At 39.4% G+C, this 15,714-nt stretch overlaps 2 protein-coding genes across 4 annotated transcripts in view; both read right to left on the reverse strand.

The window, feature by feature from the left end:
- Positions 1 to 1,238: 1,238 nt before the first annotated feature.
- On the reverse strand, positions 1,239 to 6,104 carry LOC310650783 (DNA-directed RNA polymerase II subunit RPB11). The gene is made up of 4 exons (XM_083379515.1): positions 5,982 to 6,104; positions 3,258 to 3,347; positions 2,387 to 2,561; positions 1,239 to 1,454 (listed from the first exon to the last, which is right to left on the reverse strand). The coding sequence occupies exons 1-4, from the start codon at positions 6,032 to 6,034 to the stop codon at positions 1,419 to 1,421; spliced, it is 354 nt and encodes a 117-aa protein (XP_083235641.1). The 5' UTR covers positions 6,035 to 6,104; the 3' UTR covers positions 1,239 to 1,418.
- A 3,181-nt stretch (positions 6,105 to 9,285) lies between these two features.
- Positions 9,286 to 15,714, reverse strand: part of RASA4B (RAS p21 protein activator 4B) — a 78,434-nt gene continuing 72,005 nt past the window's right edge. For all 3 annotated transcript variants that reach the window (XM_083379508.1, XM_083379509.1, XM_083379510.1), the window contains 3 exons: positions 15,191 to 15,311; positions 14,770 to 14,825; positions 9,286 to 9,653 (listed from right to left, as the gene is read on the reverse strand). In XM_083379508.1, coding sequence (XP_083235634.1) covers positions 9,517 to 9,653; positions 14,770 to 14,825; positions 15,191 to 15,311 — 314 coding nt within the window. In that variant the 3' untranslated portion in view covers positions 9,286 to 9,516. The remainder of the gene's footprint in view (positions 9,654 to 14,769; positions 14,826 to 15,190; positions 15,312 to 15,714) is intronic.

Raw genomic sequence — 15,714 nt, forward strand, 5'->3', positions numbered from 1 at the left:
TACCTATCCAAGTTTCCACTGTGCAGGCAAGACTGTTGAACTCAGTGAAAAGAAATGCTCATGATTTAATTGTAAAGTAGCATGGACTGGCACGTACAAGGATAATTTCATTCTGGCAAGTGCCATAAAGAAAGATTCCCCTTAGTTCAAACTGCAAAAAGGGATAAACACGAGAACCTCCTTGAGTAAAACTATTATTTCATAAGGTGAGGACATAAGTAAAATTTTAAGTTCCTAATTAATTCTTCATAATCTGAGTCTTGGCGTAATTAACTTTTGTCTACTTGGCCTACTCTTAGGAAATAACAGTTTTTTCTGCAATGCATTCCCTACTCCTTCCTGATATATACAATTGCCTCTGGGGATACCCTGAGGCTCAGAAAATATGTCCCTGGGAAAGCATATTGAATCAACTTTTTTTTTTAACTTGAAGTGGCTACCAAGAAAGGAGGCTAAACCACCAACATTTTTTTTTAAAAAGTGATGGAATATTTTGTCATTCTGCCCTCATTTGCAGAACACAATCAGTACTGCTATCTAAACTGGAGAAGGGCACCTTATATTCAATGTAGCTGTTTAATTTGGATGACTGGGTGATTTTTCTTGTGGGGAAGGGTTCTGAGTAGCTACATTTCCCCTCAGCAATCACCATTTTCTTCTAAGTGTTGCCTTCCTTCAACAGAAAGGAAAGTGGCAAGTGCAAGAATTAAATGTACATAAACTTGAGCCAGCAATAGAAGGGAAAAAAATCCTAAGCCTCATTCAATTCAGAGTTGCATGAAGAGTGAATCTCTGGTACTGCATGTAGTATAGAATGCTACATTTTAAAAGATGTTCAGCAAACTAGAGTACATGATGGAGGCAATTAGAATACTTCCTTTTTTCAACCACTTAAAACAATATAGGATTTAATTCAAGAGTTATTTCTCTGCCAGTATTGAAACTGAAAACTCCCTCATTCTTTAGTTAAAACTTCAGTAGGATGTTGTATAGACATACAGTTTGCCTGCATAATTTAAAAAAAGTATCTTAACATAAAGGCAAGGTAAATTATACCAAGGCACATTTTGAGGAAGCAGAGTAAAAACAGCTATGCATCCAAAAGAAAATCAAGAGGTATTTCTAACTGAAACGGAAAGCACACTGTATATTAATGTCAGTTTTACGTTAGAGGAGGGAATTTCAACAACTATTTTATCATGTTTTTGCTGAAGGTATGAATCACTTCAAAAGAGAGCAACAATTAAAAGTATACTTTATTAGCCATCACATAAGCCAACTTGAACTTTCATGTAAAAGACCTATATTGAAATTTCTTAGAGGTTATGAAGTAGCAAAGTGATCATAAATACATTTCTTGTAGACTACTACACTGAAAAATGGATTTTATTTACAAATATATTTGATAAAGGTAACTACTACTCAATTCCTTCTTGTTTGTCTTTGATGGCAACCTAAGAGGAAAAAAATAAAACACATGGTAACTGAAAAGTAAAAATAAATAAAAATCTTGACAATTTTATTTAAGGTCTGATTATAAAAGTAATAAGGAAAGTTTCTCTTGTTGCAGAAAGGAACAGCCATTATCCCAAGTCTATCTGAACTTCAAAACACATGAGCTAAACCTAACCAGACCGAATGCATTTATTTATTTATATCCCACCTTTATTTTTTTTTTTTACAAATAACTCAAGTCATTTATCCACCATCTTTAATGGCACATTGGTGAAATTATCAAAGAAGGTGCAACATTTTCTTATACTACTTTTCTTATTCTTGGCAGAAAACCAAGCCACTGAAAAGTCAACACAGCTGCTTAAAATGCCATCTCTCTTTCTCTGTACCTAATTATTCAATGGCAAGCCCCATTACTATTAGGAACACAATTTGATGGAAATGTCACAAAGGACATTTTCAGTTAGGGTAATGAGAATATAAAACTCTCTGCCACAGAAGATCCACACATTGATTTTTGATGATGTTTGACAACTATGTGACTTTATTCCCCAGAACTCACGTATTAGAGGTGGGAATAGATAATGGATCTTGGAGCCTACTCAGATCGAAAAATATTAACAGGCAATTTTCTTGCTTTCTTATTCTCTTAACAACTACATACTTAAATATCTTATGGGTGATAATTCCCAGATTCTCCCTCCTCAGGAGGGTTAACCTGCCTCAATGTCAAATTTCAATTTTCAGCACCAAAATCCATCTTGCTATAAGGGAAGCTGCATAATTGAAGCACCCAATGAAACTGAAGTATTTAACAGAGCTGAAATATCTCACCTAATTCATAGACGTAGCTTTAGGTTTTATCATTCTGCCTTTGGCAAGCAGCCCTTTGCCCCCCAAATCATGTGATTGTTAGGATCTGCTGACTTACCCGGAATCTCTCCTCAAGGAGAGAGAGCTCACTGATGAGATCTGTGATTGCATTGGTAAAAGCTTCTTGGGGGCTGTAATCGGGGGTTGTCTGAACACGAATGATTATTTTATGTTCAAGGGGATGGGGGACTTTGTATCCTGCAAATAACACTTGAGGATCTTTCAACAATTGCCTGGGGAAAACAAACAAACTTTTATTGTTAAAATTATAACTCTGATGCTGGATGACTAAGGGCCAATCAACCTAGTGGTTCATTTCCAAGACAGGTGTTGGAACTATACAATAAGAATGTAAAGAGAATGTTTCTTGTTGCTCATTTTTAACAATTAGAAAAAAAAGTTTCTGTTTTGGTAGCTATGATCAATGGCAATTCTCTTTTCTACATATTACATACACTGTGTGTATGTTTGCACTGAGCACTGACTCTCTTGTACCCAAAAAAGCTCCATCCAATCATTAGGAAAAGAACCTACCAGTACTGAAAGACCCCAATAATTTACAAGGTTCTACAAAATTTCAGGGGGAAAAAATCCATTAGAAAAGAGAAACAATAAAAACCAACCAATAAGGTTATATTCAGAGATGATTAAACAAGAAAGTTTTAGCATATTGTGGAACAGAGAATTCAGAAAAGGAAATTAAGCAAAGGGGAAGTTTAAATATATATATATATGTCCTTCACTGTGTTGTAGATTTAAACTACACCACCTCCACATGGTCTGTATATGTTCTGGGATTTTACAAGTAAATTTGGTAGGGAAACTGAAAACGTCACTATTTTTTCTGCGTTTTCTTGGCAGTTGACCAATTTAATTGTATTCTTAAATCAACTCATCATTTTGTAAGAACAAGAATCATTGCTACTCACGACTTAATTATATTCCCAAGAGTGTGATCTTCTTTGTTGATTGTAAACAGACAAGCATTTGGCACCTTTGTGTCCTTATTTATTGTAATCCTTCAATGAGAAAGACCAGGAGGGGGAAAAAAAGGGAGCGGGTCATATTAACACCAGCTTGTGCAGTCTTCTCTTATAATCATGCAACAATGTTACAACTGTTTTATGTAATTCTAGATTGTTAATCCAGCCTAACTAATCCATGAAATAGTTCACGATAACAGATCACAACTTTCAAGGATTCTGATAGGAACTCTTAAAAACCTGCATAGACAAATTAAACGTGGTCCTTTTCAATGGAAAACCTAATTCCTACGCTCTCTTTACTATAAATACATAAAGCTAAGGTAAAGGTAAAGGTTCCCCCGCACATGCGTGCTGTTTCCAACTCTAGGGGCCGGTGCTCATCTCCGTTTCAAAGCCGAAGAGCCAGCGCTTGTCCGAGGACGTCTCCGTGATCATGTGGCCGGCATGACTAGACGCCAAAGGTGCACGGAACGCTGTTACCTTCCCACTGAGCCACCGCGTCCCTTGTATTCAATGGAAAACCTAATTCCAACCCTCTCTTTACTATAAATACATAAAGCTACCTTGACACAAAGTTTAAGCTGTTTTACAAAGCCATTTCAGAGTGGAAGCAGCATTTACAGCTGTCAAAAATCTTTTATTCGTTAGATACATATCTATTTTTCAATTTTTTCAATCACTGCCATTTTTTAGGACGGGTCCATGCATTCCTTCTTCCAATTTTCTCTGCAACCTTGCTTCTGTGATAGACTGGGCTAAGAAAGAGGAACTGGCTCCCAGCAAACCTTCATGGATCAGTGGGGATTAGAATCTGGGTCTCCAATATTTTAATCACTATATCATAATGGCTCTTTTTAAAATAAAGATAACAGAGAAAATAATAGATACTGTGCTTGGAGGTAAAGATGTAAGTTTGTTTACAATATTTCTACCCCAATTTCCTACTAGAAAGTATTTTAATTAGCTAAAAGCTATAATCTTTAGTGCATAGGAAATTGCCTTAAGAGAAAGTCAATCCACATGTTTATCTGGGGAGAAACAAAATCCAGCAAGTCCTAAAACCTAGTAAAAATCAATCAGCACACATCAAGCTATAATGCACAAATTATAAACCAAAACACACAAAACAGATACCTTTACAAAACTGGAATACTGCCAAATATATAACAAAAGAAATGAGAAAAATATCACATCGAGAAGCTGAGGGTCACACAACTATAAGTTGTGTTTTGTTGTACTGTATTTTCTTTTGCTTTTTATATTTGATCATAACCTTATAATGTAGAATGGAATGCAGGAGGTTTCTGCCTTAGAAACGAAATTTCTGTAACTTTTTAAGGGCAAGATAAGAACTTTCTCAGGCAGAGGTAACAAAGGGATATTCATTTTATGTACTATCTGAACTGACTGCAACTGTATCTTTTTACAACAGACTCAAAGAGATTGTAACATCTTTTCCCATGCTAACTTTTTTTCCCCTACTTTTAAAACAATGCTCAAATTATCATGGCTTAATATTATGGGATATTCAGCAAACTGTCCCATCTTTCTGATGCAATTGGGATTGGATGATTCCATCCAAACAACTTTTCTTTTGTATTTCTTTCTGCTCTACTAAGTATAAAATGTATTCCAAGGATTTGCCCCAGCGTTCCTCTTGCTTTCTCCTATTTCACAGAGACCACCCCCTCTCTGTCAAAGTACTCTAATAAATTGTATTTAAACGATCTTCCAACTCAGTTGCTTTAATATGTGCAGAGGTGGAAACTAGAGCTCATTATGGATGAAAAAAGGAATGAAATAAATATGGATTAATAATTACACATGCAAATCTCCAAGAGGCAGTATGCCCGTGAATAGGTTGGTGAGCTCTTAGGATTTGGATATGTGTTTTCGAAGCCCAGTATGTTTAGTCAGGTGGCAGCATATGCAGATTAACCAATAACCCTAAAATAATCTTGTGTCCAAATCCTAATCGGGTCCAACCCGATAAACTAAGCTTATCTGCTCACAAAAAAATAAATAAATAAATGGGGTTGGACCCGATTAGTATTCAATGGCAAAATATCTGTATTGTTTGAAGAGGCACTCCTGAAGTCAACAAGAGATGAGATCAACTGAGACCTTTGTCCAAAATCTAGCATGAGCGTCCCAAAGGTGCTTTTTCATCTAGCATAAGTGTATTTCACAGGCGTTGATTTTTCAAGATCTTGATGAATTTAACTTAGAAATGTCCAAAAAGTAAAGCCGAGGGCTTCTTCTGGCAAAAACTCCCCCTCTAGGGCTAGGCCAGGGGTAGGCAACCTCGGCTCTTTTATGACTCATGGACTTCAACTCCCAGAATTCCTGAGCCAGCATAGCTGGCTCAGGAATTCTGGGAGTTGAAGTCCATGAGTCATAAAAGAGCCGAGGTTGCCTACCCCTGGGCTAGGCGGTTGATGCGAGCCGCCTCCAACTTCTTTAAATAAACGAAGAAAACCTTTCTTCCAGGAGTTCCAGGCATCACGAATAGCCGTCCTGCTCCATCTGCTTTTCCCCCATCCCCAAAACCCTCCCATGCAGGGGGTTGGAGACACGTGTACCAGCACAGTCCTTCCCCCGCTCTCCTTAACCAGGAGGGTCGATTTTGGCTGCCTCCCCTCCGTCCCTTTTCCCTCTCCCACTGACTTTTTCTCCCCTTCGAAGAGTAAAAAAGACTCGAAGGCCGGAGGGGCGTTCATCCTCCCCACTTGCTTCTCGCAGACGCTTCTTCGGCAAAGCGGCCGTGAGAAATATATTTCCGTGGTCAAAATTATTACTACTCTTTCCGGGTTCAGATTTGTTTTCTTCTGCCAATAGGACGACCGTGCGTCACCCAGCGGCAAGGAGGACGAAACGCTTCATCGCGTCTCCAGCAGCAATTCGACTTCTAGGCTGCGCTTTATCACCCCCTAGTGGGTATTTGGGAATTTGGTGCACAGTACTGTAGTGGTTAAAGCAGGGGTCTTCAAACTTGGCCCTTTTGTGACTTGTGGACTTCAACTCCCAGAATTCCTCAGCCAGCATGGCTGGCTGAGGAATTCTGGGAGTTGAAGTCCACAAGTCACAAAAGGGCCTAGTTTGAAGACCCCTGGAAAGCATCGGGATAAAATCCGGAGACCGTGAGTTCGAAGGCTGCCTTAGGCATGAAGCCCGCTGGTTGCCCTTGGGCCAGTCTTAACTTCTCAGCCTAGGAAGGAAGCAATGGCCAACTACAGTTTCCAGCAATGTATGGAAACTAATCAAAGAGAGAAGCAACCTAGAACTAAGGCGAAACTTCCTGACAGTTAGAACAATTAATCAGTGGAACAACCTGCCTCCAGAAGTTGTGTTTGGTCCAACACGGGAAATTTTTAAGAAGAGACTGGACAGCCATTTGTCTGAAATGGTATAGGGTTTTTTGCCTGCGCAGGGATTTGGTCTAGAAGACCTCCAAGTTCCCTTCCAACTTTATTATTATTATTATTATTATTATTATTATTATTATTATTATTATTATTCATCACACAGTCAGCCAGATGTTCAGACTGGATTTGGCATTTTTGTCTACTTATCAAGTCGTTACCATGGACCTGGTATAGGCAGATGTGGATGTTTGATGGTATTATTGATATCGTTGCAGGATGGGAGCTGTTCCTTGTAAAGCCGCCTTTTGCAATTGACTGATGATGAATTTGTCTATTATTATCTTTATTATTACTGTATTATTAATCATCACACAGTGAGCCAGATGTTCAGACTGGATTTGGCATTATTATTATTATTATTATTATTATTATTATTATTATTATTATTATTTTATTATTAAACTTTTATTTATTAAACATGAAACTCAGTCAGCTGAACACTCAAATTGACAGGCACTTAATGGTTGACACGGGTTGCTGCCAGCATCCTAGGTATCAACCAGGTATCTCATTAAAATGTAAAATGTTCCGAGTAGTGCAGTTTTTTGTAGCTTTGCTGGAGTTATTGCAGGAAGCTGCAATTTCTTGATATATTTTGCAAAGTTTTTGGACATAGTTCTCAGTGCCCCGATGACAGTGGGTATCACTGTTACACATTTCATCCATAATCGCGCAGTTTCAATGGCCAGGTATTTTGTAATTTTTTCCATTTCTTTTTCTTCGACTTTGGCATCTCCTGGTACAGTGATATCAACCAACTGTACGCTTTGGTTCTCTACGACTGCGATATCTGGCGTGTTGTGTTCCAAATGGCGATCTGTCTGTATTCAGAAGTCCTACAAGATCTTCACCCTCTCATTCTCGACAACTTTTTCCACCCTATATGTTCCCACGACTTTTCAGACACAGGCAAGTCATATTTTTTACACAATGCCCAGTTGTTACTACTACTACTACTACTACTATTATTATTACTACTACTACTATTATCTGCAATCTTACTAAGAAAATTTCTCCAGGCAAAGTATTCTCCTCAAAAGGAATACTGTAACGTAAGGGAAGGCATGCTGTGGAGAGGATGTTCAAGTGACAGATTGTATTTATTACTGGGTACCTAGTTTCCCCTCACATGGCAGCTATTTTTGTGAATAGCTCAGCAGACATCTTGCAAAAATGCCAAAAATTTACTTTAAAAATTCAAAAATGCCTATCAGCCCCAAAGGTTGGTGACTCCTGAGCATTTACGTGTATGCAATAACCAGCGACCTTCACAACACACTGCAATGGCAAAACGACCACATGCACAAGGTGACATCATCACAATGTTGCCTCTATTATCTGTGTCCCAGAGTATGACGTAAATCACTTGCCATGTTTGTGTGATGCAATCACATAGATTTTTGTCATTTGCAATCCCACCCCTCCTATGGACATCCATACAAATACTTAGTAAATTTATTATAGTTGGTCTTCAAGGGTTATGTTTGGTGGATTTGCCTAGAGACATGGATTTTGTATGGACAAGTATAATGAAATATGGAACTATTGATTATTCACTTAATTAGAGAGGCTGTTGTATCTCTTCACTAAGTTGGAGGTCACCTTTATTATGTAATTTGTATGATATACATTTTTTGCCATTTTTAACATGTCCTGTTATTCTCCTCCTCTTTCCCCTTTATTTTAGCTTGTATTTTAATGTCTGAGTTTGAAACGTAATATAAATATCTGTTAAAAAGAGAAAATAATAGATGAGTTCTCAAGTCATTCTTTGCTTCTGTTCTTGTCTCTCTGAGCTATGGAGACAAAGCTTACAGGTTTTTATCACCATGTTTTTAATCTCAAAATTTCCTCTGCAATTTACATGCCAATCTGATGTTCTTCAAAGGGAGCAGTTAAAAAATGTCAGACATTGATGGAGCCCATTTTTTTTTTTAAAAAAAGCTTTATTTTACATTCAATGTTTTGGGGAGCTTGAAGGGACAGCGGATCAAGGATAAAAAAAATTGTGAAGCAATTCTTTTTTCCTCTTACCTATATTAAGACCAACATCTTCATTTGTCTTACTGGATAACCCCCTTGCTGCCGAAAAAGAATTAGATAGAGACACTGTTCTCTCTCTCTCTAATGCCTGGGTCAGATGCTGCAGCTGTGGTTTTTATACAACATTTGAGGAATTTGCTGCAGTTTTATGGTGTTCCCAAAAGTTCAAATGTCCACCTCACCCTGTTCTAATTCAGTGAGGCTCTTCTATGCATCAGAGCTCAGAATCTGGAAAATGTTGCTTCTTCAAGAAATCCATTGCTAACGAAAAAGTTCTGTGTAAAATGGGAAATGGTACTTGTTACTTCACAAGATTCAGACCACTAATGCAACATTCTGTGTTTTTAGAGCTACATAAGGAAAATTCAGAAGGAAAAAAGATGGAAGAATGAAAGGCACAGAAACTTTACCCTATCACCCCCCACACACACAGTAACTGCATTGTTGCATATTATCAAAAGCATCATGAGATACAGAAACCCAGTCTTTTTTTTAAAAAAAAAGAATTGTCCAGTTCTGGTGGATGAACAGAGATAAAAGAGCCAGTCTGAATTACAGGAGAGGCCCCCAAAGAGAAGTTAGGACCTTCTGAGCACAGGGACAGTCCCTCCCATTCCATCTCAGTGGACAAAATTGAGTCCAGAGTGTGTAGTTGTCATTCTGGGGATATAGCAACCATTCTGCTTGAACAGGGCAAAGATGGAGCTTGCCCCCAAAGGATTTTTTTGTGGGAGTCACGTCTGCAGTTCCACCAAGTGATTCTGATTCTGCTGGGCCATGTCAGTTGACCGGGAAACCTCCTTTTGATACATTTCTTCTAAATTGTGTAGTATCTGGAAAAGCCTGATGGGGCTGTCAGCATTTTCAGGATCTGTAGCAAGAGAGATGGGAAAGAAGAGAGGGCAGGTGAGCTAGAAAGAGATATCCAAACCCGGTAATCATTTGATATTCCTAAAAGAGGACAGCTTTGATCTGTAGAACAACCTTTTTCCTAGCAAGGACTATGTTTTCTTAGACTTAATCTTCAGGAGCTGCATTGCAGGTGAGGCTGAAGGAAGCAGTGGAGTAGAGGAGTCAGAAGTGGACAGAGACATCCGTTCTCTCACTGATATCATGCAGTAGTGTGTGAGAAAGACCTTGGGAGAAGAAGTGGAGGAGATGCTGCCTTGGGAAAGGTCCGATAAGAGACAGCATATCCCCCCAGGTGAATAGTGGGCAGGGCAAGAGACTCAGAAGAGACCCTCCCTAACTTCTCAAGATGTAAAAGAGATGGGTGCACTATCACACATGCAAGATTCTGTTAATGTATCTTAACAGTAAAGTAGAATTGACTCATCTGATCATGTTTTCTGTCTGGTAAGGCTGAAGCTAATCTTTCAATTATCTCTACATATCTATAATCTTATATATATATATATATATATATATATATATATATATATAGTTAATAGTTAACATATGACACATATCTCTCCCCTTGCAGAAAGCTAACAGAGCGAGAGAGAACCGGTGGCTCAAGAGGTAAAAACATTGCCTAATGTGCAATCAGCCCAGGTTTGAATCTCAGAAGGGTATGTCTGACTGAGGAAGACTAATGAGTCAGAAATGCATCTCAGTCTCCCTTAATTCTTTGTTAGTAATTTACACAAATATATGAACTGTCCGGTGTGACTACAGCCTGTTCGATGGCCTTTGAGATAAGGCTGAAAACAGGAAATAAAGATTTGCCCCATAATTCTTTGTTAGTAATTTACACAAATATATATATATATATATATATATATATATATATATATATATATATATATATATATATATATATATATATATATATATATATATATATATATATGTTTTCTGAGGTTTTCGCGGGTGCCTGTATGTGGATCCTTGGTTTTTCGGGTTTTTCCCCGCGTAGAATTAAAGGTGTAGGCGCAACGTTTCGACGGAATCCCATCCGTCATCATCAGGCTTCTGCTTCCTTCTTCTGGGAGAAGCATGTGGCTCTTGCTCTTTGTTCCTCTTTTTTAAACTGCCAGAGGGGGTGTGTTCTGTGGAGGTGTGCTCTGATTGGGTAGGGGACCAAGTGTGTTCTGATTGGGTGGGAGTGTGTTTTGAATGGTGGGTGTGTTCTGATTGGGTGGGGGTGTGTTCTGAGTGGATGGGCTGGTCTCAGCTGCCAGCTCCAGAACTGAGCTGGTGAGTTGTGCTGCTTTTGTTCGGCTTCGTGTTTGTGGTGGTGCCATGTTTTTATAGTGGGTGTCAGTTTGCTTATTGTGTGGTTTGGAGGGGTTTAAAGTGGCTGATGTTGCAGCTGTAGTTAGGTTTCTGTTTTGTGGTTGTGTGTCTTTATCGTTGTGGGTTCGGATTTGCTTTTTGAATGGTTGTGTGGTGGTGATGTCATGTGATGTTATCATGAGTTTGGGTCTGGTATCATTCTTGGTGGTTGGGCTTCGTCTGTCAATCAACTCAGCAACAAGATCCACCCCACACTTTGGGACAAATTCAAACAAATCGCTGTCTGGAGAGCTGAAACAGAGACTGCCTACAAAACAGACACACACACCAATAAACTCCGAAGACTAAAGGAACGCCAGAAACAAACCCCTCCTCTCCCACAGCAACACATGAAACAAACTGTGCACAACATCTCAGATAGGATTCTCACCATAGCCGAAACCAACGTCCTGTCTAAAGGATTTAATTTTGCAGTCACTCCCAAACACATTCCCACGGAAACCATTATATGCGGAGTCGAATCCAGCCTGACCAAAATTAACCCTGATGATGCCAACAAAATCAGACTCGAAGTTACCAACATCCTCTGCACCAGCAAACCACCCAAAAGCAACTTACCCAAAGAGGAACAGACAGCACTACTTAACCTAAAAAATGACACCAGCATAATCATTCTGCCAGCAGACAAAGGCAACGCCACGGTGGTAATGAACTCATCTGACTACCATACCAAATTATCCAACCTACTCCGAGACTCCACATACAAACTCCTCAAGACAGATCCCACCACCTACCTGGAAAAAACCACAAAATCAAAAATAAAAGCCACACCCATCAGTGAAGAGATCCAGAAAACAATCATTCCCAGAGAAAAATCATCCAGATGTCCTAAGCTCTATGGTCTGCCCAAGATACACAAAGAAGGAACCCCACTCAGACCCATAGTCAGCTCCATAGGCTCACCTCTACAAAATCTAGCCAAATTTCTTGCCAAACAACTACAGCCTTATGCAAATTCCATCACCTCACACGTACAAAACTCATTCCAATTCATAGAGATCATAAGTAAACTAAACTTACAGCCCTGGGACCTACTTGTGAGCTTCGATGTTGTATCCCTCTTCACCCAAGTACCAATCAAAGAAGCCTTGACAGCTATCCTAAATAAATACAACCCCCCAAAACACATCCTAGATCTGACCAACCACTGCCTATCTAACACATACTTCATCTACAATGGACAAAGATACAAACAAATGGAAGGAGCACCCATGGGATCACCCCTCTCACCTGTCATCGCAAACCTCTACATGGAACACTTTGAAACCCTCGCTCTGGAAAAATCCAACCACAAACCCAAACTCTGGCTCAGATACGTAGATGACACCTTCGTAATCTGGCCACACGGCAAAGAAAAACTGGATGACTTCCTCATACACCTCAATAGCCTACACCCCAAAATACAATTCACCATGGAAACAGAAGCTAACAATCAACTTCCCTTCCTTGATGTCTTAGTCTACAAGAAATCCAACGGCTCCCTAGGACACACTATCTACCATAAAAAAAACACACACAAACCGCTATCTGAACGCACTCTCACACCACCACCCAGCACAGATCAACTCCGTAGCCAAGACACTCATCTCCAGAACAAAACACCTAGCTGACGAACAACACCTAAAAACCGAACTACACACTCTCACTAATGTACTAACAGCCAATGGATTCCAAAGAAACACGATTACCAACTTAATCCAAAGAGAGACACCCACAAAAACCCAAGACAGAGAACAAGAAAATGGCAAAGCCCTCCTCCCATACTTAAAAGGGACCACAGACAGAATCAGCAAGGTCCTCCAAAAACACAACATCAAAACAGCATTCTACACAGACAGAAAAATATCCACCATCCTAAGAAACCCCAAGGACATAATTGGGTTAGAAAACCAAGGAGTATACGAAATCCCATGCACCACCTGCCCCACCACATACATCGGACAGACCAACAGAAGAATAAGTGCACGCATTGAAGAGCACAAAAACTCACTCAGAAAGGGAGAACAAACTTCATCCCTGGTCCAACACTTTGAAGCCACGGGACATGAAATTGATTTTAAAAAAACCAAAACTATCGCCAAAATTGAACATTTTAACAACAGAATAATCAGAGAAGCCATTGAGATAGAAAAACGCCCCCACAGCATGAATAAACGAGATGATACCTCTCGTCTACCAGCCATTTGGAAACCCGCCTTGATTGACAGACGAAGCCCAACCACCAAGAATGATACCAGACCCAAACTCATGATAACATCACATGACATCACCACCACACAACCATTCAAAAAGCAAATCCGAACCCACAACGATAAAGACACACAACCACAAAACAGAAACCTAACTACAGCTGCAACATCAGCCACTTTAAACCCCTCCAAACCACACAATAAGCAAACTGACACCCACTATAAAAACATGGCACCACCACAAACACGAAGCCGAACAAAAGCAGCACAACTCACCAGCTCAGTTCTGGAGCTGGCAGCTGAGACCAGCCCATCCACTCAGAACACACCCCCACCCAATCAGAACACACCCACCATTCAAAACACACTCCCACCCAATCAGAACACACTTGGTCCCCTACCCAATCAGAGCACACCTCCACAGAACACACCCCCTCTGGCAGTTTAAAAAAAAAGAGGAACAAAGAGCAAGAGCCACATGCTTCTCCCAGAAGAAGGAAGCAGAAGCCTGATGATGACGGATGGGATTCCGTCGAAACGTTGCGCCTACACCTTTAATTCTACGCGGGGAAAAACCCGAAAAACCAAGGATCCATATATATATATATATATATATATATATATATATATATATATATATATATATATATATTTATAATATAGATTCTAATATAATATATGAATACATATACGTGTTCACCTCTGGTTAAAGGTATTGTGTGGACACAAGACATTATGAACAAATGCAACCTCAACCTCGCTCTCCATTTCAACCATCCATTATTATTATTACTATTGTTGTTGTTGTTTTGTTGTTGTTACTACTATTATTATTATGTTTGCACAATCAGCCAGATGTTAGCCACCTATCTTAGTATTATTTAAATGTATTATCTCCCAACTCCAATGGACTCTGGGTAATAATAATAATAATAATAATAATAATAATAATAATAATAATAATGATGATGATGATGGAAGGGACCTTGGAGGTCATCTAGTCTAACCCCCTGCTCAGGCAGGAAACCTTATACCATTTCAGACAAATGGCTGTCCAGTCTCTTCTTAAAAACTTCCAGGGTTGGAGCATTCACCGCTTCTGGAGGCAGGTTGTTCCACTGGTTAATTGTTCTAACTGTCAGGAAATTTCTCCTTAGTTCTAGGTTGCTTCTCTCCTTGACTAGCTTCCATCCGTTGCTTCTTGTCCTGCTTTCGGGTGCTTTGGAGAATAGCTTGACTCCCTCTTCTTTGTGGCAGCCCCTGAGATACTGGAACACTGCTATCATGTCACCCTTCTCTTCGCTAAACTACACATACCCAATTCCAGCAACCGTTCCCTATATGTTTTAGCCTCCAGCCCCCCAATCATCTTTGTTGCTCTTCTCTGTACCCTTTCTAGAGTCTCAACATCTTTTTTACATTGTGGTGATGTAATTAAATTTAAATTTAAAGTCTAATTAAATTAAACTAAACTACATTTAATTAATTAAAAATGTGTACCTTCTGTCTGGCGTTTTTCATTTTTTTCCAGCACTGACAATTCCATATACTTTTCCCTTTGGATAGTAAAAATAGAATAAGGTGAAAGTTAATAAATTATACAGCAAACTTCACCGACGGATGCACTTATGAATAGCAAGAAAATAATCCCCTCAAAACCTCAATAGTTTTTCAGGTTCCAGAGAGTACCCGTCGAACTGGAAAAAGCAATGTACCTCAAACTTGGCAACTTTAATTTGAACTGCTTTCTTTTTCTTTACAAATCTTGATTGCAAAACAGTTCCACCTTCAGCTTAACCTCAATTCCCTAAATGCTAATTAGTGCAGCACATCCAGGCCATAAAGAATGAAAAGCCAAAGTACCCCAGTTTTACAAGGATATTTCAGCATTGGGTAAAGAAGGCACGGTCAGTCAAGTCACCTCATTACTTCTTGGATTGTAAGTAGATGCTGGAATATCAGCTGAGCCTCCAAGTCAGGATCCAAGGGATCGTTCCATTCCCGCAGAGTTACTCCATGCCGAGTTTTGTCACAGCCAAGACCTTTAAAGCAAGGAAGGGATCACTGAAGCCATTCGTTCTAATGTTGGAGAATTATCTTGCTGACAACCCTACAAAGTCCCAAGCTTGTTTACATACAGGTAGTCCTTGACTTACAACCACAACAGAGGCCAGAAAACTCATTAAGTGAGGTGGTTATTAAGTGAGGCTTCACGTGACCACACCAGATTTTCCAACACTTTTTTTTACTGCAGTCGTTCTATGAATTTCCATAGTCATTAAGCGGGACATCATAGAATGTGATTTATGACCTTCTCTGCTGGCTTTCCCATTGATGTTGCTGGTGGGAAGCAAATGGCTGGGAAGGTTGCAAATGACGACGAGATCGTGTGACCATGGGACACTGCAACTGTTGTAAATGTGTGACAGTTGTCCAGCATTTGAA

The sequence above is a fragment of the Vipera ursinii genome, assembly GCF_947247035.1.
Source record: "Vipera ursinii genome assembly, chromosome: 1".
NCBI lineage: Eukaryota > Metazoa > Chordata > Lepidosauria > Squamata > Viperidae > Vipera > Vipera ursinii.

Bases quoted from the DNA above. Each gene is read 5' to 3' on its own strand.
- LOC310650783 (XM_083379515.1), bottom strand. From the start codon at position 6,034: ATGAACGCCCCTCCGGCCTTCGAGTCTTTTTTACTCTTCGAAGGGGAG. The intron at 3,348-5,981 runs GTCAGTGGGAGA...TTCTCATTGAAG, and splicing joins CTCTTCGAAGGGGAGAAAAA to GATTACAATAAATAAGGACA. The intron at 2,562-3,257 runs GTGAGTAGCAAT...TGTTTTCCCCAG, and splicing joins CTTGGGAATATAATTAAGTC to GCAATTGTTGAAAGATCCTC.